Source organism: Notamacropus eugenii, chromosome 1 (assembly GCF_028372415.1).
Source record: "Notamacropus eugenii isolate mMacEug1 chromosome 1, mMacEug1.pri_v2, whole genome shotgun sequence".
NCBI classification, from domain to species: Eukaryota; Metazoa; Chordata; class Mammalia; order Diprotodontia; family Macropodidae; genus Notamacropus; species Notamacropus eugenii.
In genome coordinates this window covers 137621343-137648865 of record NC_092872.1, presented here as the reverse complement: position 1 = coordinate 137648865, position 27523 = coordinate 137621343, and the positions used below count along the sequence as shown (strand labels likewise).

At 36.1% G+C, this 27523-nt stretch overlaps 1 protein-coding gene across 1 annotated transcript in view; it reads right to left on the bottom strand.

Moving 5' to 3' along the window:
• The window catches only part of ADAM10 (ADAM metallopeptidase domain 10), a 141123-nt gene that overhangs the window by 16707 nt on the left and 96893 nt on the right, over window positions 1-27523 (bottom strand). The window contains exons 8-12 of the mRNA XM_072615682.1: window positions 23285-23468; window positions 6112-6275; window positions 3665-3848; window positions 1210-1360; window positions 71-254 (exon numbers count right to left, since the gene is read on the bottom strand). Of these exons, the coding sequence (XP_072471783.1) occupies window positions 71-254; window positions 1210-1360; window positions 3665-3848; window positions 6112-6275; window positions 23285-23468 (867 nt within the window). The remainder of the gene's footprint in view (window positions 1-70; window positions 255-1209; window positions 1361-3664; window positions 3849-6111; window positions 6276-23284; window positions 23469-27523) is intronic.

Genomic DNA, 27523 nt, shown 5'->3' with positions numbered 1-27523 from the left:
CTTGTCTACTTTTCAAAGGGAAGCTTAAGAAAATTAAGTCAAAATATTATGAATCAAATGTAGAACTTACCCCATTGATGCAAACTTGTGTATGTCTATTACAATCTGTGAAATTTGGTTTCGGGTCAGATGCTGGGCAGAGAGCTTTAACACCATTACATATGCCTTCTTTTGCACAATCAGAATCATCCCGACACTTTTCAGACTTTGACTTGAAAGTACATTGTGCAGTACAACAAGGACCTTGACTTGGGCTGAGGAAACATTTTTTTTAAAATAATGAAAAATATAATCCATTTTGATGGCAACTGTCTACTTAAGAAAAATAATATGGTGCTAATATACAATTTTGCTAAATAGTAAGTATAGAAAAACACATTGCTCAGTAAATGTAGCACCAATACACCAATTTAAAGTTACACTTCAACCGCAGATTACAAAATCTGAGCATTCTAATTAGTAATAGATGATTATTATTGGGATCCCATAGCACTAAGTATGTTTTTCCATCAATCTATCCACCTTAAGTGAAAAGTTAGCACAGGAAATGTAATTCATTTTTATTTTTCAATTCGTCAAGTAATTAGTGAGTCAGTGCAGTGTAGAGGAAAGAATGCCAAATTTAGAGACATAAAAAGGTACAAAGTCTTTTTCTTCTACTACTTAATACTTGTTTGAGCTAAAGCAAGATATTTGACCTCTGTGGGCCTTAGTCTTCTCACCTATAAATTAAGATGACCATGCAAGATAACCTTTGAAGTCCTTTTCAAATCTAAGTATGTGTTCACATTTAAATACTGTAAATAAGCATCAAAGTTCCACGTACAGTAATATCAAGAGAAAATCGTCTATCGCCAAAAACTCTTAAAGCAATTGGACAGATTAATTACATGATTTAAATATACAAAAAGATATACACAGAAGTAAACATGGAACTACAACACTTAAAGAAAATCAAAACTCCTTAATAGGGAGGAGGGAAAAACCATCTGGGGTAAAGAATCCTAACAACTGCCTTTCCTATGCAACTCTACAACATCTACCACATCAATATGAGTTAAGACTTACAAGTATTCTTCAGCATTCCCCAAATAAGGAACAGAAATAACAATTTTAAAATTAAGTTGATAAATTTTAGTTTTAAACTAGCATCATAATCAGATTTATGTAACAATACACTGAAATTGGTAACTACGTTCTAGGGTGTACCTGCACTGTTTTCCTGGTTTTAACTTGCATTTTTTGTCCTCTGGTTGGTTTGCATCATAGCAGCATTCATCTTTACATTGATCACTATACCCACAATCACATTCTTCTCCTTGTTCTACCATTCCATTGCCACAAATAGGTTGGCCAGATTCTAAGAAAAAGAAATAGTTCTCATTAAGGATAACAAAATGATGTACACAGTTGTTTTGTTTAAAATTCAAAAATAGTACAAGGAATTTTTTTTAAAGGAAGTAAAAAAATTTTGGTTAGCAACAGAAACTTAGGACACTGAACTAGTAGTTTAAAGAATTGGATTTCTGTTCTAGCTCTGTCACTAATTAGCCCTATGACCTTGAGTAAATTTTAATCATCAAAATCTCCCTGGATCTTCGTTTCCAAATTTCTAAAATGATGGAGAGTTAGATCTCTATGCCTCCTTCAAATTTATACATTGCCTCCACCAAAAATCACTTTGACAGTAGTAATAAAACTTTATTCACAGAATCTTTAGAACAGAGATCTTTGAGTTTTTTCAACTTCCCATGGAACAGAATGAAGTCTTAGCTGAAACACACATTTCTCTAGTTTGTTCTTAGAGGCTCGAAGTTCAAATGTTACCAAACGAGGTCTACTCCTAGTGATTTTGTTATTGTTCAGTTAAGCTATGTCCAATTCTTTAAAATTCCATGGCCTTCATTCTTGCATACATGATGTAATTGCCATTTGCTTTCTGTCCTAAATTCGTAGAGTCTCCTGGTATACATTCTGTTTCAGAATCATGACATTCATTCAACTCTAGATCAATAACTACACCATCGTGATTACTGGTGATGTTAAAATCTTTCTTGTATGGGTCTTCCATATATTCTTACTACCTCTTCTTAATCTCAAATCCCTATCATCTTTGTCTTTTATCATGCCCATTTCTGCATGAAAAGTTCCCCTGACATCTATGATTTTCTTAAAGAGATCTCTTTGTCTTTGCCATTCTATTGTTTTCTTCTATTTCTCTACATTGTTCATTTAAGAAAACCTTTTTATCTCTCCTTGCTATTTTTTGAAAATCTGCATTCAGTTGGCTACATCTCTCCCTTTCTTCTTTACCTTTCACTTTCAGGATAGCCTGGTAGTTTAAGCTCACTTGTAAGACTAAATGACAGGGTTCCTCTTAACTATTTGTTAAGGCTTGAGTTGTAGGATGAGCTCCCTGCCTGGATGCTATGCAAAAACCTTCCCTCTCTCTGTCCTTGATGCCTTGCCCTTACCCACCATACGTTTCACATCTTGCTCTGGATATAATAATCTAAACTTCTGGAAAGGAAATAGCCCTAAGTATCAATTCAAAAATCCTGTGACTCCCAGATCAAGACTCCTTTCTCTGGTTACGAGTCCCCATACATGTTGTCTCCTCAGGAGTACCTGGCTTTTGGATCAAATTTTTCATAGAACTTATCTTCTTTCTAGGCAACTGAAGAGAGAATATGGTGCAGTAAACACAGCAATGGCTCTGGAAACAGGACAACTTGAGTTTAAGTCCTACCCCTGCCACATACTGGCTATGTACCCCTGGACAAATCACCAGAGGAGTCAAACATGTGGCTCATGCCAGAAGCAATTCACGACATTTCCAACTACAGTCCAAACCACATTAAAATGAAATTGGGAAGTATCAGAATAAATAAAATGATGTTGATACATCATTTTCTATGTTAATATGTAGCCTACAAGGGTCCTTCTGTAGGGTTTAGTGGTCCTGTTTCTACCTGAGTTTAACACACTGCCCTAGACAACTTTCTAAGACTACAAATTAAAGAAAAGATGCTTATCTACACTAGTATGAGATTACTAGATAAAATCAGAGCTCTAGTCCCTAATCCTATCCTCTGCAATAGATCATGTTTTTTGTTGTGTTTTTTTTTTACAACAGTCTTTTAAGCTTATCCTAAGCACTCTTTGGTCACATGATGAAAAAAACTCTGGTTTTATTTCTCTCCTCACTAAGAATCTTGAGACTGTCTTTCAATTTTATTGCAACTTTTTTATATCTTCTGATATCACTTATAAAATACTGATTTCAATGAAGTTCCATTCCTTCAGTAGTGTGAATGCTAGTCAGCCTGGAATCCTGAATGGAGAGTATCTTGTACTTTCAGTTCCCATGAGCCTTTCCTAATTGTTTATTTTGACATTATTTGATTTGATTTGATTTAGTGTCAGAACCTTGTCTGACACTAAAGAAAGGCAAAGTAGATAGAGTGGACCTGGAAGTTAAGTTAGTCTCTGGCAATTTTGGCTATTAGATCCTGGGCAAATCACTTAACCTCAATGTTTCACACAATGCCGTAAGAGAAATAAACTCATGATCTGCATCAGTAAATTACACTTCCTCACAACAGTGAAATACAAAGCTAAAAACCACCATCCTCCCCTTCATCCCAACATGGTAAATACATACCAACAAAACAGTTATTTCTCTTCTTTTCAAGAACTTGGCTTATGTTTCGAATACTACAGAGTGAAAATTTATTGTTGTTAAGCTTGTCCCCAGATGTAGCTCTTGCGTACATGATATAATTGCCATTTTCTTTCTGTCCTAAATTCTTAGACTCTCCTGGAGTACATTCTGTTCCAGAATCATGCTATAAAATAAGACATCTATGTTATACATATCAAAGAGTAAAAAAAAAAAATTTTAAATACATTTTTTCCCAATCAGTTATTTTTGACTAGAATAAACCATGAAACTGCCTATTGTGGAGGAGTGCAAGAAATAGGAAAGGTAACACTTTTGCTACAATGGTCTATAAAGATAGGAGAATGAGGTTGTGTTTGTCCTTCGCTTTTGAAGAAGACCATGACATCGCAGAAATGATGACATGACTGTTTTGAGTGAGGGAGCCCTGCACAAGGTCGCCACTGTCACTTTCTCCTCCTGAGAGGAGCCATCTGGATCCAGTAACCAGATATTCATTTGGATGACTGGAGATGGCCCAGGATGCAATGGGAGACTTTGGCCCTTTTAGTTTAAAGGTCTATTCAGGTACTTAGGGTGAGGTAACCACCCATTCAGTGAACAGACCTGTTTAAGAAGTAATCAGGGGACGGCCCCTTTAATGGGCAAAAGCAAAATAACTAAATCAAGATGGGAGGAAAAGAGCAACAGTTACTAATTATGATCATTCTTAAGCCAGAAGGGTCCAGAAAAGAGCTCTTAAGGAGAAGGAGGGAAGAGGAAAAAAAAAAATCTAGCCAATAAACCCCAAGTTAATTGGGCATCCTCTGGCTATCCAAATTTGCCTTCCTTTGGAGAGAAGAAAGGGGAGGGGGAGACAGAAAGCACAGAATGAGTTGAGTTACCCAGCTAGCTGGGTCCCCATTCAGGCAGCTGGGTGTTCTTAAGGGTTGTGTCTGTCCTTCGTTTTCAAAGAAGACCATAACATCACAGAAATGATGACATGACTTGCACTTGACTTTGTTTTGAGTGAGGGAGGGCTGTGCACGTCACCAGCCTCACTTTCTCCTTGACAGGAGGATGAAAAGGGGAGAAGGAAAACGGGGAAAGGTGATAGCAAAGGGGAAGGGAAAAGAACACAAGGAAAAGAAAAAAGATAAAATGGGTAAGGAAAAAGGAAAAGGGCAGAGAGAGAGGGGAAGCAAATTTTCTCATACTCTTTAAATTACTTAGGTTGAAACCATATAAGACTGCATACTATCTTGGGAAGGGAGAGGGAGGGAAGGGGAGAAAATTTAAGACTTATGGAAGTAATTGTAGAAAACTGAAAACAAATTAATAAAAAAAAAATTTTTAAATAAATTACTTAAGTTGAAGTTCAATAATTACTCTCCCTTCTCATCACAAATCTCTAAAACAAAATAACCCAAGGGATCACTGTTCACAGACCTTCATCTTTCAAGAATCTACTTATCAATAGAAGAATAAAAGTACCAAAGGCCACAACAACACCAAGATCAAATAAGTCTAGTCAGTGACCAGATTTAAGGGATGGAAATTTTCCTATATTTGATTTATGATAAAAAATACTTAAAGGTCCTTTCTGGGTTTATAATTCAATATATTTACAACTGAAAAATTTGGAAGAAATTCAAGGAGTAAGGATCATTTGGTACTACTTGGGAGAGTTAATTTTACTAAAGAAAAAAAGTAGTTCTCTCAATTCATTTTTAAATGATCATATAAGACACATAATGCTTATTGATTTGTTCTTATGAAAGGTAGCATGGTATAGCAAATAGAAAGTCTTGGAACAAGGAAGATCTGGGTTCAAATGCTGCCTCTGACACTTAACGGATATGTGATTAGGTGCAATTCACCTAACCCTGAGGATCAATGTTCTCATTTGTAAAATGGGAATTATAAATTACTATAGTGGCTACATGTCTCAAGAGTTTTTAATGAGGACTAAATGAAACAACATATACTAAATATTTTGCCACCATTTAAAATCCAGGTGTCAGTCAGTAAATGCCATTTTGACAATTTAAGAAGCTACAAATTTGATTCATCTTGTCAAAATTCCAAAGATATATTTTCTACATCTGCTGTTTTTTAAAGTCATACTGCACTAACTCATACTAGCCTTACAATCCATTACCCTGCCTATTTCCCCTAATCTTTTTCAGATTAACTGTGGTCTAGCCACACCTCTCCTGACTTCACTCACTAGGCCTGATATTCCCCATTTATAAAATAAAGGATCTGGACAAGATGAAGGCCTATTTTAGCTGTAAATTTTTATTTCAATATTTTACCATTTAATATCCTGTCACATGACTTTTGTACAGATTTATTTTTTGTAAAAGATTATATCACCACTTTGTGAGCATTAAGTTTAATAACACTTCTTAAAAATTCTATAAGAAAAATTGATAAGCAGTACTCACAGGAGAACCAAAGTTGTGTCCAACCTCATGGGCAAAAGTAATGTGAGAAACTTTTGGTGGGACATGAGATCCATAGTTCTGGACAGTGATGATGCCAGTATTTAAGGATTTCTTTTTACCATCTGAATATAGCTTACTTTTTTCACATATTCCCCCAGAGCTTCCTAATTATGAAGAAAAGTTAACAAAGATTAATATCTTTTTCCCTTATTCCAAAAAAGTCACTGTAAAAAACCTGTATTAAATTACAACAATTTACATTTTCTGAGTCTGAGATTCCACTGGTTCCTCAATGTGTCAAATGTCCCTTTTCTTTATGTCAGGGATAGTACATTCCTTCTAATATTAAGTTTTAGTAGTACATATAAAGAAATTTTTAAGAGCAATTAACTTGCCCCATCTCTGCTTTTTATTTTTACTGGAATAATCACTGAAAATTTACTAACTTTTAAATACAAAACTGCTATATTTCTTCAAATCTCAATTCCCTTTCTTGATTTGGTTTTTGCCATTCTCTCCTCTCCTTTGAATTCTACTGCTGAAAAGTTCACAATTATTCAAAGCTATGTTTTATATGTTCTTCTTTATGTTTATGGTTTTGTACAGGCAAAATTATAACTTCAGTTCAACGAAAACCAAGGAGGCTTACAGAGATTTTGAAAAAGCCAAGAACTGCAGTGACACAATATAGTTAGATGTCCTTGAAAGAAATATATAAGGTTTTATATGACTCATATGATTTTTTTCAAATTTCCCCTAGAAAACAGAATACATACTAATATATTCAAGCACACTTCATTAACAGTGCTGACAAAGGTAATATTTATACTGGGACTTATGAAAAACCAAAATTAAAAAATTGTGAAAACCAAAGATTAAGAAGAAACTGAATGATCAATCAGTTCACCTACATTTATAAAAGAACATTTTATATATTACACATTTTAGAAATTATTTCCTTTTTTTAGCATTTACTATAACATTTAAAACACTTTGCATAAACGTTAGAAAAGTATTCATATATAGTTTCTAAAGAAATGTAATTATTTTACCTTTTAAATACCCTAACTGATCCATCAAGACATTTGAAAATAATTTTCTATACGCGCTAACAGACCATGACTTCAAGGTGCCATTTAAAAAATTCCTATTCTTTAAGGAAACTGACAAATCTTTGACAGAACTATTGAAAGAGAAAGACAGTACAATATGATACTTCCTTCTGCTTCCATGAACTACGTACTAGGAAACATTCATGAAATGTAATTTTAAATTGCTTGACTGGATCTACAAGACAAAGCTGTTAGTTTGCTTTAAAGAATTAAAACTAGATGTATAAATTGAAATACATGCAGGTTTCCATCCTGTCATACAACTCTAGAAACAGCAGCTCATGCTGTGAAATTTATGTTTATGTTTCAAAATTAGGGATATTATATATGGTTACTAGACCAATCCACTCATATACACCCCTTAGAAGCATTTATAAGCAAAAACTGAGAAATCTTATTTGATATTCTCATAATAATACATTAAGTTAAAATGTTAAGTGTTTTAAGTATATAATAAGTATCCCGCCTGACTGAAGATCTGTCAAATGCAGAACTGTCCAATGTAGAATTGTCAAAATTTGAATTAAACGCAGAAGACTCCAAACTGCAAATCTTTTTAGTTAAAGAGAAAATAGTAAATATATGGTTGTCAAAAAAGCGTGTTCTACTCAGGTATATTTCTATTTTTTCTATTTATTTAAAAACATTTTTCTATTTGTTTTAAAGTATTTTTTTTCTAATTTCTGGCAAGGTTATACTTAGTTTTTAGACCATTACTCTAAAATAAAGAATCTGTTCTTACTTTACTATTTAACTTCTTTAAACATATAACCTGCTATCAGTTTTAATTATGACTGTTACATAAGGATATATCACATACTTCAAACAACAGCTCTTATTAAATAGACAAAAAACACATAAATTGATAAGCTACAAACCAATTTTCATAATTTATTAGTACAGTTTTAATTTACTACATAAAAGTAAAAATATTACTTTACGTAAATGATATACAAATAATCATACTCTAATAGTAAGTATTCATAACAAGTTCAATGATTCACTTAATTTAATTCAATCAATTATTGGACAATTATTATGTGCCAATTATTATACTTTCAAAGCATCCAGCTTATATATAATTCTTTAATGCAAATACATATAGGAACATTAGCACAAGTATACAACCCCAAAATATGAAATCAATGAGACCAAGATTTCAAATGAAAGCAATGGGATTATGTGGTTAGATTCTATACTTCTTCAGGCTTTAATATTTCACTATATCTTCTCTATAATGGTAACTGAAAACTGATATGCAGGAAATAATTTGCAGATGTTCTGATTTTAAAAAGATATCTGCAAAGCTGCTATATATCTAAGAATATAGTATGTGACTGTTTTCTAGATTAATCCTGGTATTTTAACAAGGAATTGTAAGCACTGCAAAGAAGTTAAGGGGGCGGAGCCAAGATGGCAGAGTAAAAAGACACATATACTCTAGAGCTTCCCCCATAGCCCACTAAATACCTGTAAAAATGACTCTCAACAAAGTCTAGAGCAGCAGAAACCAGAGAACAGTGTGAAAGAGGTTTCCAGTCAATGGTAACCCAGAAGGCCAACAGGAAAGGTCTATCTCATGGGATGCTGAGTTGAGCAGAGTACAGCCCTGGACACACAGCACTGGGAGGAAGAGGATCTGAATAGACCTCCAGGCAGAGTTCCTAGCAGGGAAGGTCCCAGATACCTCAACCCATAAGCAACAAAGAAAGCTCTAAAGGTCAGTGGGGGAGGGCTTTCCCAGCTCAGGGAGAGGGAAGGGGGTTTCTCCAGCCATAGCCCCAGGCGACGGCAGAGGACAAGGCAGCAGACTGTAGGCAGCTACAGAGGCCTGGAAGCAACTTGGATCCATTGTTCAAGCAGCTCAGGTTAAAGCCTCTGGCAGTAGAGAGCAGCTGATCTAAACCCCAACCCTGAGTGATGGCCCTGCCCCGACACAAAGCCCAGGGGAACCCAGCAGCTGAGTCGAATCTCTTGACAAGGGATTCAGAAGTCAAGTAACTGACTGGGAAAATGCCCAAAAGAGGGAAGGTTACTTTCTTGGTGAAGAGGTATCTCCTCCCATCCTTTCAGATGAGGAAGAACAAGGCTTACTGTCAGAGGAAGGTAAGACCCCTGCCTCCAGGGCCTCCAAAGTGAACTTAAAGCAGGCTCAGGCAATAGAAGACCTTGAAAAGTGAGTTAGCAGCTTGCTAAAGGAGAACCAAAAAAACGCTGAGGAAAATAACAGCTTTAAAAAGAGGCTAACTCAATTGGAAAAAGAGGTCCAAAAAGCCAGTGAGGAGAATGAGGCATTAAAAAGCAGAATTAGCCAAATAGAGGAGAAGGTTCAAATTTTGAACAAAACAGTTCTCTGAAAGAGAGAATTGAGTTCAGGGAAATTAATGACTATGAGATAAACCAAGCAGTTAGAAAACAAAACCAAAAGTTTGAAAAAAAAAGAAGATAATGTGAAACATCTCATTGGAAAAATAAGTGACCAGGAAAATAGATCCAGGAGAGACAATTTAAATATTATGGGACTACCTGAAAGCCATGATTAAAAAAAAGAGCCCAGACATCATCTTTCATGAAACTATCAAGGAAAACTGCCCTGATATTCTAGAATCAGAAGGCAAAATAAATATTAAAAGAATCCACTGATCACCTCCGGAAAGGGACCTGAAGAGAAACTCCTAGGAATATTATGGCCAAATTTCAAAGTTCCAAGGTAAAGGAGAAAATACTGCAAGCAGCTACAAAGAAACAATTCAAGTATTGTGGAAATACAATCAGGATAACACAGAATCTGGCAGCTTCAACATTAAAGGAATGAAGGGCTTGGAATAGAATATTCCAGAAGTCAAAGGAACTGGGATTAAAACCAAGAATCATCTACCCAGCATAACAGTATAATACTTCAAGGGAATAAGTGGTCATTCAATGATATAAAGGACTTTGAAGCATTCATGTTGAAAAGACCAGAAATGTATAGAAAATCTGACTTTCAAATACAAGAATCAAGAGAAGCTTGAAAAGGTAAACAGGAAAGAGAAATCACAAAAGACTTTCTAAAGTTGAACTGTTTACATTCCTACATGGAAAGAAAATATTTATAACTTGAGAATCTTCTCAGTATTTGGGTAGGTGGAGGGATTGTACATACACATACACACACACACATACACACACACATGCACATATGCACACAGACAGAGAGTACAGGCTGTGTTGAATCAGAAGAGATGATATCCACAAAAAAAAAGATATAAAATAAAAATTAAGGGGTGAGGAAGGAAAATACTGAGAGGAGAAAGGGAGAAATGGAATGGGGCAGGCTATAACTCATAAAAGAGATAAAGAAAAATCTTGTTCAACGGAGGAGAAAAGGGAGAAGGGGAGAGGGGGAAAGTGAAGGTACTCTCTCCACATACAGCTTGCGGAGGGTAACATGCTCACTAAATTTGGCATGAAAATCTATCTTACATTACGGGAAAGTAGGGGAGGAGGCGACAAGTGGGGTGAGGGGAATGATAGAAGGGAGTGCAAATGGGAGAAGGGAGTAACTAGAAGTAAATACTTTTGGGAAGGGACAAGGTCAAAAGAGAGAACAGATGGGGGGCAGGATAGGATGGAGGGAAATATAGTTAGTCTTATGCAACATGACTATTATGGAAGTCTTTTGCAAAATGACACATATATAGCCTGTATTGAATTGCTTGCCTTCTCAGTGGGGATGGGGAGGGAGGGAGGGAGGAAAAGAAGGTGGAATTCAAAGCATTAGAAAAGAATGTTGAGAATTATTATTGCCATATAACCAGGAAATAAGAAACATAAGTAATGGGGTACAGAAATCTATCTTGCCCCATAAATAAAGAAAGAAGATGGGGATAAGGGAAGGGTGGGGTGTGATAGAAGGGAGGGCTCATTGAGGGAAGGGGTAATCAGAATGCAAGGTATTAGGGGGTGGGGGGAGTGGAGAGATGGGGAGAAAAATTGGACATGTTACAAAGTGATGTAAAAGCAATTAGTATTAAAACAATTGAATTAATTACTGAGACTAAATCAGAGACATCTTTAGTTTGGGGAAATGAATTTTATTCGAAGTCTCCTACAGGAACGTAACTTCCAGTAAAATTTGGCACTGATGAAAAAGTTAAGGTTTTAATGGTGTATAATTGTTATTTAAGCAGGAACTAGAACAGGTATAGAAATGCATGTAAGCCACCTAAGATTTGTCTGAAAAGAGGTTCCTCAGCCAATGTGAAATTATAGTCATATCTGAAACCTGGTTATTGGAACTTGCTATTTTAAGATGCTATTAAGTGACTGTTCTTCTGAGTCTAACTCCAGGTATGGAGTCTAACTCCAACAAAGCCTCCAATCCATGATGCCAGTAAGCCTGTGAGATGCTGGTATGAACTGCAAAAAGGTCATCTGATGGGAAAGGTGGAAGAGCGGCTGTTCAGCCTGGGCTCAGGTAGGATTCCCTGACTCAATTTCTCTACTGACACCTGAAAGACTCTAAGACTCACCGAATGCAAGTTGACAATCTACTCCTATCTGGAACTGACATAAAGTTGGGAAGATATTGTTTCCCTGCAATGTCCCTACTCTTAGTAGCAATATCCTATAGTCAAAAGGTTTGTAAGCTTAGTACCAGATCTATTATAGACTGTTGGTAGGGGAACATCCGAGGTCAAGTCTAAAATTAAGCTATTACGTTTAGAACTTTAGACCAACAACAACAAGTTAGGGTCCTTTAATTCTTATTAATAGTGTGGAGACAATTAAGGTCAAGGGCTTATGAAGTTAGCATACATAGTTATTATTTGTGTCTCAGTTGGTTAATGTTAAAAAAAAAAAATCCATTTGTGGTCTATGTTGTAAATGCCTTAAAAGAAATATCACCTGACCAAAAAAGTTGGAATTGTGTTATGTGATATGAACTGTGTTAAAAATGAAAAATGAAAAAAAAAAGTAAAAAAAAAAAAGAAGTTAAGTAGTAGTTAGGGGCAGGTTAGTTTCCCAGGACCATGAACTTCTTAAGAATAAAAATTGTATTCTTATCTTTGTATCCAACATATACAAATCTGAAAGAAATCAAATGCATTAATTTAATAGATTAAATTATTAATTTAAATTCTACTTTCAAGTCATATTTATTAAGTGCCCACTAAATAGAGTGCTCGAGATTAAAAAAAAAAGGGGGGGGGGGCAAGACAGGATAAGCTCAAAGAGCTTACAATCTAAAAGGAAAAATTTTAATAACATAAAGTTATATGGAATGAGGCAAAGGAGAAACCTAGAAAAATGTTCGTAAGAGTGAAGAAGAGATTGGGGACAGGGAGATTGCTGGGGGATAGAGAGGTTGCTTGTGGATGTGGGGGTAAGAGTGGTCACGAAATACTCCATAGAAGTAGCACCCAATCTAGGTTTTCAATAAAGAGAATAATAATTTCAACAGTGAGAGATGAGAAAGCTGTGAATGAGTGCCTTCCTTAATATAAAGAGGTAGACAGTGCAGACGGGGATTGTTTAACAACTAGTAGTATTTCAATTTGGCTAGAACAGAGTACAAAAAGGTGTGGTAGTAATAAATAAATCTATAAAAGTAGCTGGGAGTCAGATAATGGAAAGTTAAATGCAAGCCTGAGAAGTCTGTAGAAAAGGCACTGAAGATTTTAACAGGAAAGTGGTATGTGGTTGTTTTGTACATGTTAGGTGGTCAGTAAACACTTGCTGAATTGAGTTAATATTACCGCACTTCACCATATAATCATTGCACCTTGCTCTTCTCTCCCCTGTCCATCCCCCCAACCAAAAATTGGTTTATAATCTTTCATCACATAGTATTAATTTTTTGTTAATCATACTGCTTAAAAGTTAAACAGAGCAGCAATGTATTCACCAGTGGCAGATGGATATGCATTTATCTCATACATTGTGAGCCTAGGATTCTCAGCACACTGTCAGCACACTGCCAGTATTCAATTTTAACATATATTCACAATTATTCCATGCATCCTAATCTTGCACCAAAGACAATTTAGTAATAAATAACTTTGGAAGGGAGGAAGGAAGGAACTTTACATGATGATGGGATGGGGGGAGTGGGAATGCAAAAAACAGCAGTATTAAATTTGTGATGACTCTGTAACAAAACACAGTTACTGAACTAGTCCTGCATAAGAGAAAATATAAGAAAGAATTCAAAGAATACAAGATAAGCCTATAGTACTACCTAGATCAGAAATATGCCGCTCATCAAATTTTCAACCACAAAATTATTTCCTTTTGCACTGACAAGGTAAGAAAGGGTTACATACAAACACATACACATACAGACACACATACATGTATTAGCAAGAAAGTAAATTGAACTGCTGTTGTTCAGTCACGTCCAATTCTTCACAATTCCATGGACTATCCCAGTCCTTCTACCCTCCACCATCTCCCAGAGTCTGTATAAGCTCATGTTCAATATTTTCATGACACTGTCCATCTCATTCTATTGTCCCCTTCAATCTTTCCCAACTTCAGGGTCTTATCCTTTTTTTTAAATTTATTTATTTAACTTTTAACATTCATTTTCACAAAATTTTGGGTTCCAAATTTTCTCCCCATTTGTCCCCTTCCCCCACCCCAAAACACTGAGCATTCTGATTGCCCCTATCACCAATCTGCCCTCTCTTCTATCATCCCTCCCTTCCCTTGTCCCCATCTTTTCTTTTGTCCTATAGGGCCAGATAACCTTCTATACTCCACTACCTATATTTCTTATTTCCTAGTAGCAAGAACAGTACTCGACAGTTGTTCCTAAAACTTTGAGTTCCAACTTCTCTTCATCTCTCCCTCCCCACCCATTCCCTTTGGGAAGGCAAGCAATTCAATATAGGCCATTATCTGTGTAGTTTTGCAAATGACTTCCATAATAGTTGTGTTGTGTAAGACTAACTATACTTCCCTCCATCCTATCCTGCCCCCCCATTGCTTCTATTCTCTCTTTTGATGCTGTCCCTCCCTGAGTGTTGACTTCAAATTGCTCCCTCCTCCCATTGCCCTCCCTTTCATCATCCCCCCAACCCTGCTTGTCCCCTTCTCCCCCACTTTCCTGTATTGTAAGACAGGTTTTCATACCAAAACGAGTGTGCATTTTATTCCTTCCTTTAGTCAAATGTGATGAATAAACTTGGTATTTTTCTCTCACCTCCCCTCTTTTTCCCTCCACTAAAAAGTCTTTTGCTTGCCTCTTTTCTGAGAGATAATTTACCCCATTCCTTTTCTCCCTTTCTCCTCCGAATATATTTCTCTCTCACCCCTTAATTTCATTTTTTAAGATATGATCCCATCCTATTCAATTCAGTGTGTGTGTGTGTGTGTGTGTGTGTGTGTGTGTGTGTGTGTGTGTGTGTGTGTGTGTGTGTAATCCCACCCAGTACCCAGATACTGAAAACTTTCAAGAGTTACAAATATTGTCTTTCCATGTAGGAATGTAAACAGTTCAACTTTAGTAAGTCCCTTATGACTTCTCTTTGCTGTTTACCTTTTCAGGCTTCTCTTCATTCTTGTGTTTGAAAGTCAAATTTTCTTTTCAGCTCTGGTCTTTTCATCAAGAATGCTTAGAAGTCCTCTATTTCACTGAAAGACCATGTTTTCCCCTGAAGTAATATACTCAGGTTTGCTGGGTAGGTGATTCTTGGGTTTTAGTCCTAGTTCCTTTGAATTCTGGAATATCATATTCCACACGCTTCGATCACTTAATGTAGAAGCTGCTAGATCTTGTGTTATCCTGATTGTATTTCCACATTACTTGAATTGTTTCTTTCTAGCTGCTTGCAATATTTTGTCCTTGACCAGGGAACTCTGGAATTTGGCCACAATGTTCCTAGGAGTTTCTCTTTTTGGATCTCTTTCAGGTGGTGATTGGTGGACTCCTTGAATACTTATTTTGCCCTCTGGTTCTAGAATATCAGGGCAGTTTTCCTTGATAATTTCATGAAAGATGATGTCTAGGCTCTTTTTCTCATCATGGCTTTCAGGAAGTCCCATAATTTTTAAATTGTCTCTCCTGCATCTATTTTCCAGGTCAGTTGTTTTTCCAATGAGATATTTCACATTATCTTCCATTTTTTTCATTCTTTTGGTTTTGTTTTGTGATTTCTTGGTTTCTCATAAAGTCATTAGCCTCCATCTGTTCCATTCTAATTTTGAAAGAACTATTTTCTTCAGTGAGCTTTTGAACCTCCTTTTCCATTTGGCTAACTCTGCTTTTTAAAGCATTCTTCTCCTCATTGGCTTTTTGAACCTCTTTTGCCAACTGAGTTAGCCTGTTTTTAAATGTGTTATTTTCTTCAGCATTTTTTGGGGTCTCCTTTAGCAAGGTGTTGACCTGTTTTTCATGCTTTTCTTTCATCTATCTCATTTCTCTTCCCAGTTTTTCCTCCACCTCTCTAACTTGATTTTCAAAATCCTTTTTTGAGCTCTTCCATGGCCTGAGCCTATTGAATATTTATTTTGGATGTTTGGGATACAGAGACCTTGACTTTTATGTCTTACCCTGCAGGTAAGCATCCAAAAAGATGGGAAGAGATATCTGTTCACCATTCACCAAGAAAGTAACTTTCTATGGTCTTATTTTTTTCCCCTTTTCTGGGCATTTTCCCAGCTGGTTACTTGACTTCTGAGTTTCCTCTCCACCCCCACCTCCCCTCCAGATCTGCCCAGCCAGCCCTTGGGAGCTGAGATTCAAATGCTGCTTCCCAGCCTCAGGGCTTCGGGGGGGGGGGGGGGGGGGGGGGGGGGGCGGAGAGCTGCTATTCAGTGTGAGATTAAGTTCAGGTGCTCAGGTGGGCGCAGGGCCACCTCACGGGGCTCAGTTCCCTCAAGGGGTTTATGCAGAGACCTTCAACAATGGATCCCAGCTCCTGCCTGCTTTGGGAGCCCCTGTCTGCTGCTGCCTCTGCTGCTGCCTCCCGAGGGGGCCTGAGTTATGGGGACACCCCATTCCTCTCTCAGCAAGCCAAAAAGACTCTTTCACTGACCTTTGGTGCCTGTGGGTGGAGGGACCTGCGCAGCTGCTGGAGATTCTGTTCCTGAAGCCTGCTCAGATCTGCTCCTCTCGGTGCTGTGCGGCCAAGGCAGGGCTGGGCTCTGCTCCTGGTCCGGTGCGCGATGGACCTTTTGCGTCAGGTTTTCAGGTCTCTCTGGAACAGAAATCTCCTCTGCTCCGTTGTTCTGTGGATTCCGCTGCTCCAGATTTTGTTGGGAGTTCTTCTTTATGGGCTGTGGGTTTGGAGTTAGCATATTTGTATCTTTCTACTCCGCCATCTTGGCTCCTCCCCCGGTCTTTTCCAATGAGTCTGTGTTTTCATTTTGTAGCCAAAGTATTTAAGTCTCAGCTTCAGCATTTAAATACTTCCAATGAATAGTTTAAACTAATTTAAGAATTGTTTGATTTGATCTCCTTGCTGTCCAAGGAACTCTCAAAAGTATTCTCCAGAACAATTGAAAAGCATCAATTGTGTGTCACTCAGCTTTCCTCACAGCCATGTATTACTAATTTAAAACCACAGTTTTGACTATACAAAACTCCATCAGCAAGGTGATGTCTCTGCTTTTTAGTAAGCTGTCCCATTTGCCACAGCTTTCCTTTCAAGGAGCACATGTCTTTTAATTTCAGTAATCACTATCTGCACTTCACTGCTTCCCCTTCTCCCTCTATTTGCTGGAAGTGATGGGATCAGCTGCCAAGGTCTTAAGAGTTTCTGATGTTATTAAGCTTCAGGCTTCCTCTTTCACACTCATCACTTTTTAGTTTGTGCTGTCAGAGTGGTATCATGTGCATATCTAATTTCTCCTGGCAACCTTAATTCCAGATTTTATTTGTCTAGCCAGGATACTGTAACACAGTACTGCATACATTCTATTATACAATCATATAATGTACTCTGCAGATCTAAATAAGGTGACAACACATAGCCTTGTCATATACCTTTTCCAATCTTAGATCAATCAGTTGGTCCATGTTCGGTTCTAACTACCGTCTTCTGACCCACACACAGGTTCCTCAGGAGACAAATAAGATCATGTGCTACTCCTGTCTGTTTGAGAACTTGTCCCATTTTGTTGTGATCCACATAGTCTAAGGCTTTAGTGTAGTCAGTGAAACAGAAGAAGATGTTTTTCAGGAACTCTCTTACATTTTCCATAATTCAGTAAAAGGTAGCAATTTAGTCTCTAGTTCCTGCTCCTTTGAAAACCAATCTGCCTTTTTGTTCATTCTCAGCTCACATATTGCTAAAGCCTAGCTTACAGAAGCTTAAGCATAATCTTGCTGGTGTGTGAGATGAGTGCAATTATTTGCTGACAAGCATCCTTTGGCCCTGCCTTTCTTCGGACTGGGACGTAAACTGATGTTTTCCAACCCAGTGGCCACTGTTCAGTTTTTCCAAAGCTGCTGGCATATTGAATGCAGCACTTTAACAGCATTATCTTTTAGGGCTTTGGAGAGTTTAGCTGGAACTGTCACCTCCATTAACCTTACTGTTTGCAATGTTTCCTAAGTTCTACTTGACTCCAGAATGTCCAGCTGTAGATCAGTAACCATATCACTGTGATTATGTGAAGATCTTTCTTATATAGTTCTACCATGCATTCTTGCTACCTCTTCTTAATCTACCATTTTTACATGAAATGTTCCCCTGACATCTCTAATTTTCTTTTTTTTTAAAGGTATTTGAAATACAACTTTATCATGATCTAAATAAAAAAAGGAATGGAAATGACAGTAACAAACAAGATTCACCACTGAATATTGTGATGGGACTACAGCAGTCTTAGATTTGAAACTTAAGGGGACAGAACTGCAGTCCAAAACAGCTAAATAATACGTATTATATTTTTTTAAACTGTCACATTCACTCCAAAGTCCATTCATTTCCTTCAGCAACCCAAACATTAAGCACATGTTCTGTTCAGCTATATAATAAAATGACAAACACACTACACCACTGAAATCACAGGGCAGTTGCCTATAAAACTAGACTTCTGACACTGGGCTCTAGCTTCACTCTCTTCATCGTAAGGGAGCACAGCTGTCTGAGCAATCTGAAAGTCTTGCTCATACTGTGCTGCCAGTGTTAGATCCATGAATAACTCTGGAGGTGCAAGAGCAGACATGGTAACAAACTCCAAATTAGGGTCTACAATAAGTTTTCTGGAAAGCCAAAGGAAGGGCTTCTCAAAGATGTAATTACTTTTGACTACTTTTGACTGAGATATCATAGGGAGATTCTTCTTCCTATGGAAGACAACTGATTTCACCTTGACTTTTCTATCCTTAGTATCCACTCTGTTGCCACACAACACTCTAAGGATATTTTCACATACTTGTACCAGATTTCTATGCCACTTAGGTACATTCTTGTAAGTAACTCTTGATGTTACATCAAATATTATCAAAGTACGCTGAGCTTGGATGTAATAACCATCTCTCAGACTACCAAATTTCTCTTGGCCAGTTGTATTTCACAGGTGGAATACGACACCTCTATTAGTATGGAACACAAGAGAATGGACCAACACCCAGGCTGGCTACATACTTCTTCTCAAATTTACCAGTCAATGACATTTTACAAATGTGGTTTTCCCAGTACCTCCATCTCCAACTAATACAAGTTTGAACTGCACTTGGGGCTCTCCTTGGGTGGCCACCATGATGGTTCTTCCAGAAGCGTCTCTGTCTCCACCTGACTGCCGTCTCTAAATGAAGAGATCTCTAGTCTCTCATTCTACTGTTTTCTTCTATTTTCCTGAACTGTTCATTTTAGAAAACCTTCTTTATCTCTTCTAGCTATTTTCCAGAATTCTGTCTTCAGTTGGGGACATCTTTCCTCTTCTCTTTCACCTTTCACTCTCCTTCTTTCCTCAGCTGTTTGTAAAGCTTCATTGCAGCCATTTTGCTTTATTGCTCTTCTTTTTCTTTGAAATTTTTTTTGTTGCTGCCTCCAATACAATGTTGTAAACACTAGTGCATAGTTCTTCAGGCACTCTTATCTAGCAGATCTACTCCCTTGAATCCATCCATCACTTCTACTTCATATTTATAAGGGATGTTATTTAGGTCATATATATACAGTTCGATGGTTTTCCATACTTTGTTCAATTTAATCTGAATTTTCCAATAAAAATCTCATGATGTGTGCCATAGTCAGCTCCAGGTCTTGCTTATATAGAGCATCTCCACTTTCTGCTGCAAAGTATATAATCAATGATTTCAAAATTGACCATTCAGTGATGTCCACATATAGAGCTGCTTTTTAGACTGCTTTCAGGCAATCTAAGAGTGTGTGTTATGACCAGTAATTTACCTTGACAAAACACTATTACTCTCTGCCTACTTCATTTTGTTTCCGAAGCCAAACTTGTCTGTTATTCCAATTATCTTTTCATTTCCGACTGTAGCATTGCAATCCCCTAACGATGAATGTGACATCTTTTTTTTTGGTGTTATTTCTGAGTTGTTATAAGTCTTCATAGAACTAACCAATTTTGGACTTTTCGCCATCAGTAGTTGGAACAAGCTTGTTTTACTGTGATGTTGAATGGTTTGCCTCAGATGCAAACAGGTATCATTTGGTCATCTTTGAGATCATACTTCAGTACTACTTTTCCCTTTTATTGACTATGAGGACTACTCCATTTTTTCTAAGGAATTCTTGCCCACAGTAATACATGTAATGATCAATTTCTATGCATTTAAATTTACTAACACCCAAGATGGTGATGTTTAATCTTTCCATGTTCTATCTGACTATCCATCTCCTGTTTGACCACATTCAGCTTACCTTGGTTCATAGATCTTACAACATTCCCAGTTCCCATGCAATATTGATCTTGACAGCATTGGACTTTCCTTTCATCACTAGACAATATCCACAGCTAAGCTTCCTTTTGGCATTGGCCTAGCCACTTCATTAACACTGCAGTGACCTGTAGTTGTCCTCCACTCTTCTACTCTAGCATGTTGGACACCTTCCAACCTGAGGGTCTCATCTTTCAGTGTCGTGTCTTTTATCTGATTTTAATGCTGTCCATAGGGTTTCTTGGCAAAGATACCACAGTGGTTTACCATTTCCTTCTCCAGTGGATCATCACCTTTTGCCAGAATTCTCCACCCTGATTTGTCTGTTCTGTGTAACCCTGCATGGGAAAGCAACTTATTGAGCTATGTATGGTTCTTTGCCACAACAAGACAGTGATAGCTACCCATGATCAACAAATCAATAAAACAGTTTCTCTTTTCTCAGCTATATAACCTAACTGGTACTACCAATCCTCTACCTTAGTATATTAATGAATATTAAAGAACACTTAGTCTTAGGAAACAAGAATAAACAATGATAATTCAAAATACCTTAGTTTCCATAACTATCTTTTTGATGTGCTAACAGTTACATTACTCGTTTGTTCTCATGATGCATGTGTAACTAATCTACAGACTGTGGTCTTCTATTGACATAATTCCACTCTATTTCACTGAAGATTTTACTGACTGATTAAAAAGCTCCTCCTCCAGGATACTTGTCTAGATAAGTTACCAAGCACACAACACCCATGTGAACACCCCCCTCAACCTTACTATATAAATTCAAACTACAATTCTAAGATACATAGATTGAAAGCTTTCAAAAAAGTCTCCCCATAATCACCTAGTTATTTACACCAATGACTTAGAATCAACAGAGAATTAGCAAGCAGTAACCCCCATAAGTTATACCTATTTTATCACTTTTATCAAAGAATCAGTTAAAGAAAATGAAAGCTACTAAGTTGAGCAGAGCTATTAGTATCTCAGAAATCAGAGTATAATGAAAGAAATCACCCAATAATATATGACAAGGTCTCAAGAAAATTGCATAGACATTTATTTAACAGATATTTGTGAAGTGCTCATTATACACAGAGCATTGCGTGCGGTACTAGAAGCATTACAAAGTTTAGATAAGCAATGGATCTAGTCTTCTTATGCTCAGACAAAAACTGAGCTTTATTTAAGAGACCTACAACACCCAGTTAAATTCAAATGGCAGAATGCTCTTTTGGTTCCCTTGCTTTTGCCGTACTTATTCCTCAAGTCTTGTCCAGTTTCAGAATTTCATTTTTTAATTTCAAATTAAAGGTTTCAGTGTCTTTTCAGATTTCTTGATATATTTCTACTAACCTTTAAAAGATATGTCTTGCCTGAAGTGAAACTGGAACTTGAAGTAAGAAAGAGGGTAGGAAGGAGGGAGGGAGAGTGAAAAGGACAGGGAGAGGGAGGGAGGAAGGGAGGGGGAGGGAGGGAGGAAGGGAGGGGGAGAGACAGACAGACAGAGACAGAGAGAGAATGGTTTTTGGGAGTTTTTTTGATGAACGAAAGGTTTATGCTATTATCCTTATAATCCATGACCTTAGTCCCTCACTATGAGTCAGCCATACAAGTGTTCCAATTTCCTTAATCAAAAACTATAACATTCTTCTATCTGAAGACAACTTCCTTTCATTCAATCTCTTCCCTACACCTCAGCCCTCCTAAATCTATTTTTGCCTTTGAGACCTTTAATCCCTCTGCCACTCAGTATTTCTCAGAGCATTACCCTGATCTAACTTCACTTTTCTCCCTATCCAGTCTCAACCCCACAGCTAGTTATTTTAACTACATACTGTCCTCTACTCCCAAAAACTTCGACCCCTTATCCTATCACCCTCATAAAACCTCATTTAATCCTATTCATATATTTCTGAATGGGGCTGGAAGAAATTACACAATTGTGACATTATAAATTCATGTTATCCACCAACCTCCTTCTCAAAAGTAAATGCTAAAAACTATCAAAAAGGAAAACTTTAAAAATATTACTCCAATTAATGAAAAGGTCGATTTTTAGTAATATTTTATTGAAAATCTTTAGATAGAATTAATAAAAATAAGTGTGCCTGATTGGAAGAAGAATCTTTGCATCAGATAACCAAAACTGATAGGAAATTAACACACATCTAACCTAAGATCAACAGCCACTCACCAATGTTTAAGTGACCAAAGGATAGGAACAAACAGCTCTCAAAAGAAACCGCAAACTATTAACCCTATGAAAAGACTGAGAAATCATTAATAAAAAACGCAAAACAATTCTGAACTATCACCTCAGATTCCACAAATTAGATGAATGGATAGGGAGAATAGTCTTTAACAGAGGAGCTAGACAAACACCATTCAGAAAAGTAATTGGGAATTACGCTATTAAAAAGTGCCTAAAATGTCCGTACTCTTTGATCCAGAGAGTACATTGGTTAGGTACATATTCTACTTTCAAGGAGGTCAAAAAGAGAAGACCCCAAATATTCATAGCAGAAAATTAAACTTTGAAAGCAAAAAATGTGTATAATAATACGTTTTATGGCAGATAAGAAATCACTAGTTTTAAATAAAACTGGGGACATATTTGAAGTGATACAGAAAATAAATATTTATTAACTAATAAAGAGGAAAAAAAGAGTTTAGATTATTCACACAGAAGGCACTAGACTAAATAGTATTCAAGTTCTCTTCCAGTTCTAGGTTTGTTTCTAGAGCAAATACCAAATCATTTAAATAATAATAATAATAAATGTATATTCAATTAACTGACTGATGAGCAAGTACTTACACTGTTTACTATGTGCCAGGCATTACACTACAAATAGAAATACAAAATGCAAATATGAAAGTGAGATGTCCCTCAAAGAAATGTATTTTATTTGTCAGGATGAAGGTAGACAGAGAAGGAAAACACTATGTTCATGACAAATAAATAAAATCTATTCAAAATAAACATTATCAGATTTGAGAGTATGGGATGGGCATTACCAATAAGGAGAATCATGAAATGTCGTTTTCCTAAACAAATGGAAAGCAATACACCTAAACATCTGTACTGTGGAAATAACTGTGAAACAATTTTTTTTTTACTAATTTAACTTACACAAGGTTTACGAATACTGCCTAATCCATATTAACCAAATTAAATTTTAAAAATCAAAGACATAGATAGGTAAGCTACCTGAAGGTGCTCCAACCCAAGCCAGACCTAGAACACCATCATCAAAGTCTCGATCTGTGAAGACATAGGCCAAACAATAATCATCATGATTTTGTTCAGAGTTCAATTCCAGGAACTTCTCCACACCAATATTAGGAAAGCGGAAAGGATTTGTTGAGTCTTTTTCATCAGCAGTTGTGTTTATCTAAATATGAAAATAAATAAACAATTAAAACTGAAGTCCTGTTAAGTTTCTCAACTGACTTTAGTGTGATACAGTAGAAAAACATCAATAGGTCTGGAGTTAAGAGGAGCTGGGCTCAAATTTCATCCATGTAAGTTATCACCTGTGTGACTCCAGGCAAATTACTCAACTCTGGGACAGTTTCCTCACCTATAAAACGAAGAGGTTGAAATAGATGGCCACTAAGGTCTCTTCTAGTTCTAAATTCACGATCCTATGAAGCTATGACCTTTCTAATCAAGTGAAACCCTGATGCCACATGGTGACACACAAGCGAACCTAGTTTTTAAAGACTATATGAGAATAGCTTATTTGACAAAGGGAGAAGGGCTTTAAATACAAGGTTGCTCTAGCTAGTTTTGGAGAGAGAAATAACCAAAATACAGGACCATCAGGTGATGGGGTTTTTTTAGACAACAACCCATAAAAATATATTTACTAGAGTGTTGGTACCAAATTCAGAAACAGAGGCTATTAAACCAGTATATAAAGATTTCTTTGGGCTACATGCCAACTTAGAAAACCATATTATTAATATTATCTATGTTTTATTGTAATTTTATTTATTTTGTCAAATATTTCTCAATTACATTTTAATCCGGCTCCCGCTGCACAACACAGAGGAGTGCTGTAGACTGCATACAGCCCACAGGTCATGTATTTGACACCTCTCTACTAAAGTATTCATTGATATCGGTGGTAGAGTGTCCATAGTAGTTGAAATTTAGCATCTTCTGAGGCCGAGTTAAGACATTGTCACTGGATTTGTGCAAGCAAACAGAACCACTTTTAAAATACTTATCCAAATTTGTCTATGTAAGAGTTCCTTGCCTCCAAGAAAGGCTGAGGCATGGGGGGGGGGATCTTATTTATAGAAACTCTAGCTTCTGCCTCAGCGATCTAGTTCTCCCAACTTAAACCAAAAATGCTCTGGATAATATTATAATAATATAAATAATATTATAAATATCATAATATTTATAATAAATATTATTTATTTATAATAATAGTTATATAACTAATAATAAATGACTAATAAAACTAATAAAACCTAGACTAATAAAACCTAGAATATTATTTGTTCACAATTATAACTTCTTATAATTATAAGAAAATACTATAAGAAGTACTATAAGAAAATATAGCATGGCTTTATTCAATTGAGAAGCCAGTTTTCTCAATTTTTAGTGCTAATATAGCCACCCAAATACTTTCTAATCCTAACAGAGTTCTCTTCCTCTGAATCCTTGAGAAATTTAAATTTTCCTTGTAGTTTCAATGTACTTTCACTCTTAACCAAGAGTATTTTCTCAGAGAATGAGTAGATAGTCAGAATCTAAATTCAACAAGTTTCTTCTAGTTTCTCCTACCTTCCATCATGTCTTGAGCTAGCCTCTAACTCCTACTACTTTTACTGGGTTCTATTTTAATTGTTACATGAAAGTCAAAGGTATTTTTTTTACTCTCTAGATAAGCTAGAAAGGTTTTTTCTAAAGCACTGCTTACCTAGCAAATTATGAGAACTTGAAAAATAATACTATGTGGGCAGGACCCATGTCAACCTAAATACTTTTCTACAGATATGATCTGGTTACTGACTTGGGAATTATATCTGAAAGTAGTTGTGTACTTCTGGACCATCAACTAATTACAATAAAGCTCATGATAAAAAATGAAAAGGATAAAGGTGAGAGAAAGATAAAGATGGGGAAATTGTAGATGTACTTCAAATAAATTCAACCAAACCTATGTAATTATGTTGACACTTAAAAATCAGGAGATAAAATTTTTAAATGATGACCATCACCATTTTTTGAGACGTTTAACCTATGTTAAAATGACACTAGAAAGGTAAATAAGCTCTAATATATCAATTCCAGGTAAAAGTTAAAAATTATACCTGGCCAAATAACCATCAAGAAATCCAATCTAAGCTATAAAGAGCTTAGAATACAATGTTCCAAAAGGCAAAAGATAACGGGTTTACAACCAAGAATAACTTACCCTGAAAAGCTTAGTATAATCCTTCAGGGAAAACAACATGGACATTTAATGGAATAAAGGTCTTCAAATGTTTCTAATGAAAAGACCAGAGCTGAGTAGAAAATGTGAAAGAATATTCCCTCATATAAGAAATCATGTAACAAATGATTTCTGAAGAATAAAAGATGCAGGTGAACAAAGGACAATGGAAACTCTCATTCGTAGTGGGTATAAATAGGGTGAGGTATGTTTCCAAAGACAACTTGCACTGAAGGACAAAATACATCATTTATGAAAAAAATTGGAAAAGAAAGTGAACTGGCCAAGAAATAACATGTTTAGTCCAAATTTTATTTTAATATCCACAAAATATTAAAAGACCCAGAAAAAGATCTTCAGTGTTAGACCCTCTGTGGAAAAACATAGACAGAAATATATGTCATGAGACAGCATAGATGAAGTGTGATTTCCACAAATGGTGGAAATGTTCTCACTGATAAGAAGTTAAATTCTTTCAAGTATCAAGGTCATATAGTCTGGCTAAATTCAAAACCCTTACCAATCTTAAAAAAAAAAAAAAAAAGGAATAAAATACTAACATGGTCCCTCTAAGACTACTTAATGGGGATAAAGGGAATGATGAGCCTTATTCTGATGTAGTATTTTGATAAAGGGAGGGATTAACTCACTGACTATATGGATCAATGTATGAATAAAAGCCTCAGAGGTTTTAAAATACCAGCTGCTAGACTATGTCCTTCACTCTTCATACTCAATCAGTCATTAATCAATAAACATATATTAAGCCATAATCAGTAGAGTACACCCATTGCTAGCCCTATGGAGCTTACAGCAAAGTGCTCTCTGCCCATTTAATTCATCTCTATAGCAATTTGATGCTCCCTAAATCAGAGAATCCAATATAACTGCTTTGACTTCCGTTGTACTACACAGCAAAAGCTCTGTACACGTCAGGTTTACTCATTAAATGTTAAAACATAATTTGTTATAGTTGTTTAACATTAATTAATGACATCACAGAACACACACTTGGGCGTATATAACAGAAGACTATGAGCTGTAGCATACATAAGCTAGAAGCCATTTGTTTACAGGATTCACCTACACTTATATACAGTGTTGCCTCACAACTTCATCTACAAAGATCAGTTTTCCTCTGTTTTTGCCTGGATGCCTGTCCCAGAATGGAGGATATTTTTAACAGTCTGATTACATGTTTTTAAACAATTTTCTCATATTAGCAATACAGAAAACATCATCCATAGCAGGCACTATGTGATAAAAGCAATAAAACCATCAAAAAAACTGGGCAAAATATACTTTTCTGATTTATATTCAAGGACTACTGCTTCACAATACAAAACATTTTCAATTTAAATCAGATTTCACTAAATATTATATGGGCAGTCCAATTTTTAAATTCTTGTCATTTCACTCCTCTAATAGAGACGTACATTTCATCTGACATTGTCACATGATTTTTTTGGTGTTTTTCCATGGATAGTCAAAACAAGAAAACTATCATTCACGTACAGTCAGAACTAACAAAAGCAAAAACTAACAGAAGCCAGGAAAATATTATATATAGAAGTATACAGTATTTTTCTAACTGCATAGTCTAAATATAAAATAATCTCTCCTCAATACTTGTTATAAGAAACTCAAGTGTTTTATTCGATTTTTTAATTTAGACTGCTCATGAAAAAGCATAAATTACCTTTTCATACCACAAACCATGCTTTAATGACATTAGCATACGCAATATTTAAACTAGGGTTTTTTTTTAACCTTTTGTGCGTTATACGTCCCTCTGCTAGTCTGATGAATATTTTCAAATTCACAAAGCAAAATATACATGCAGGATTACAACAAAGGAAACTAATTATATTTAAATACAACTATAAAAATATTTTTTAAATAAGTTCATGAACTACAAGTTAAATTTCTCTGGTTTATAAAACCTTGAGGGTCACTTTTGTGAAACAAATACTCTATCATATAATTTGTCTAGT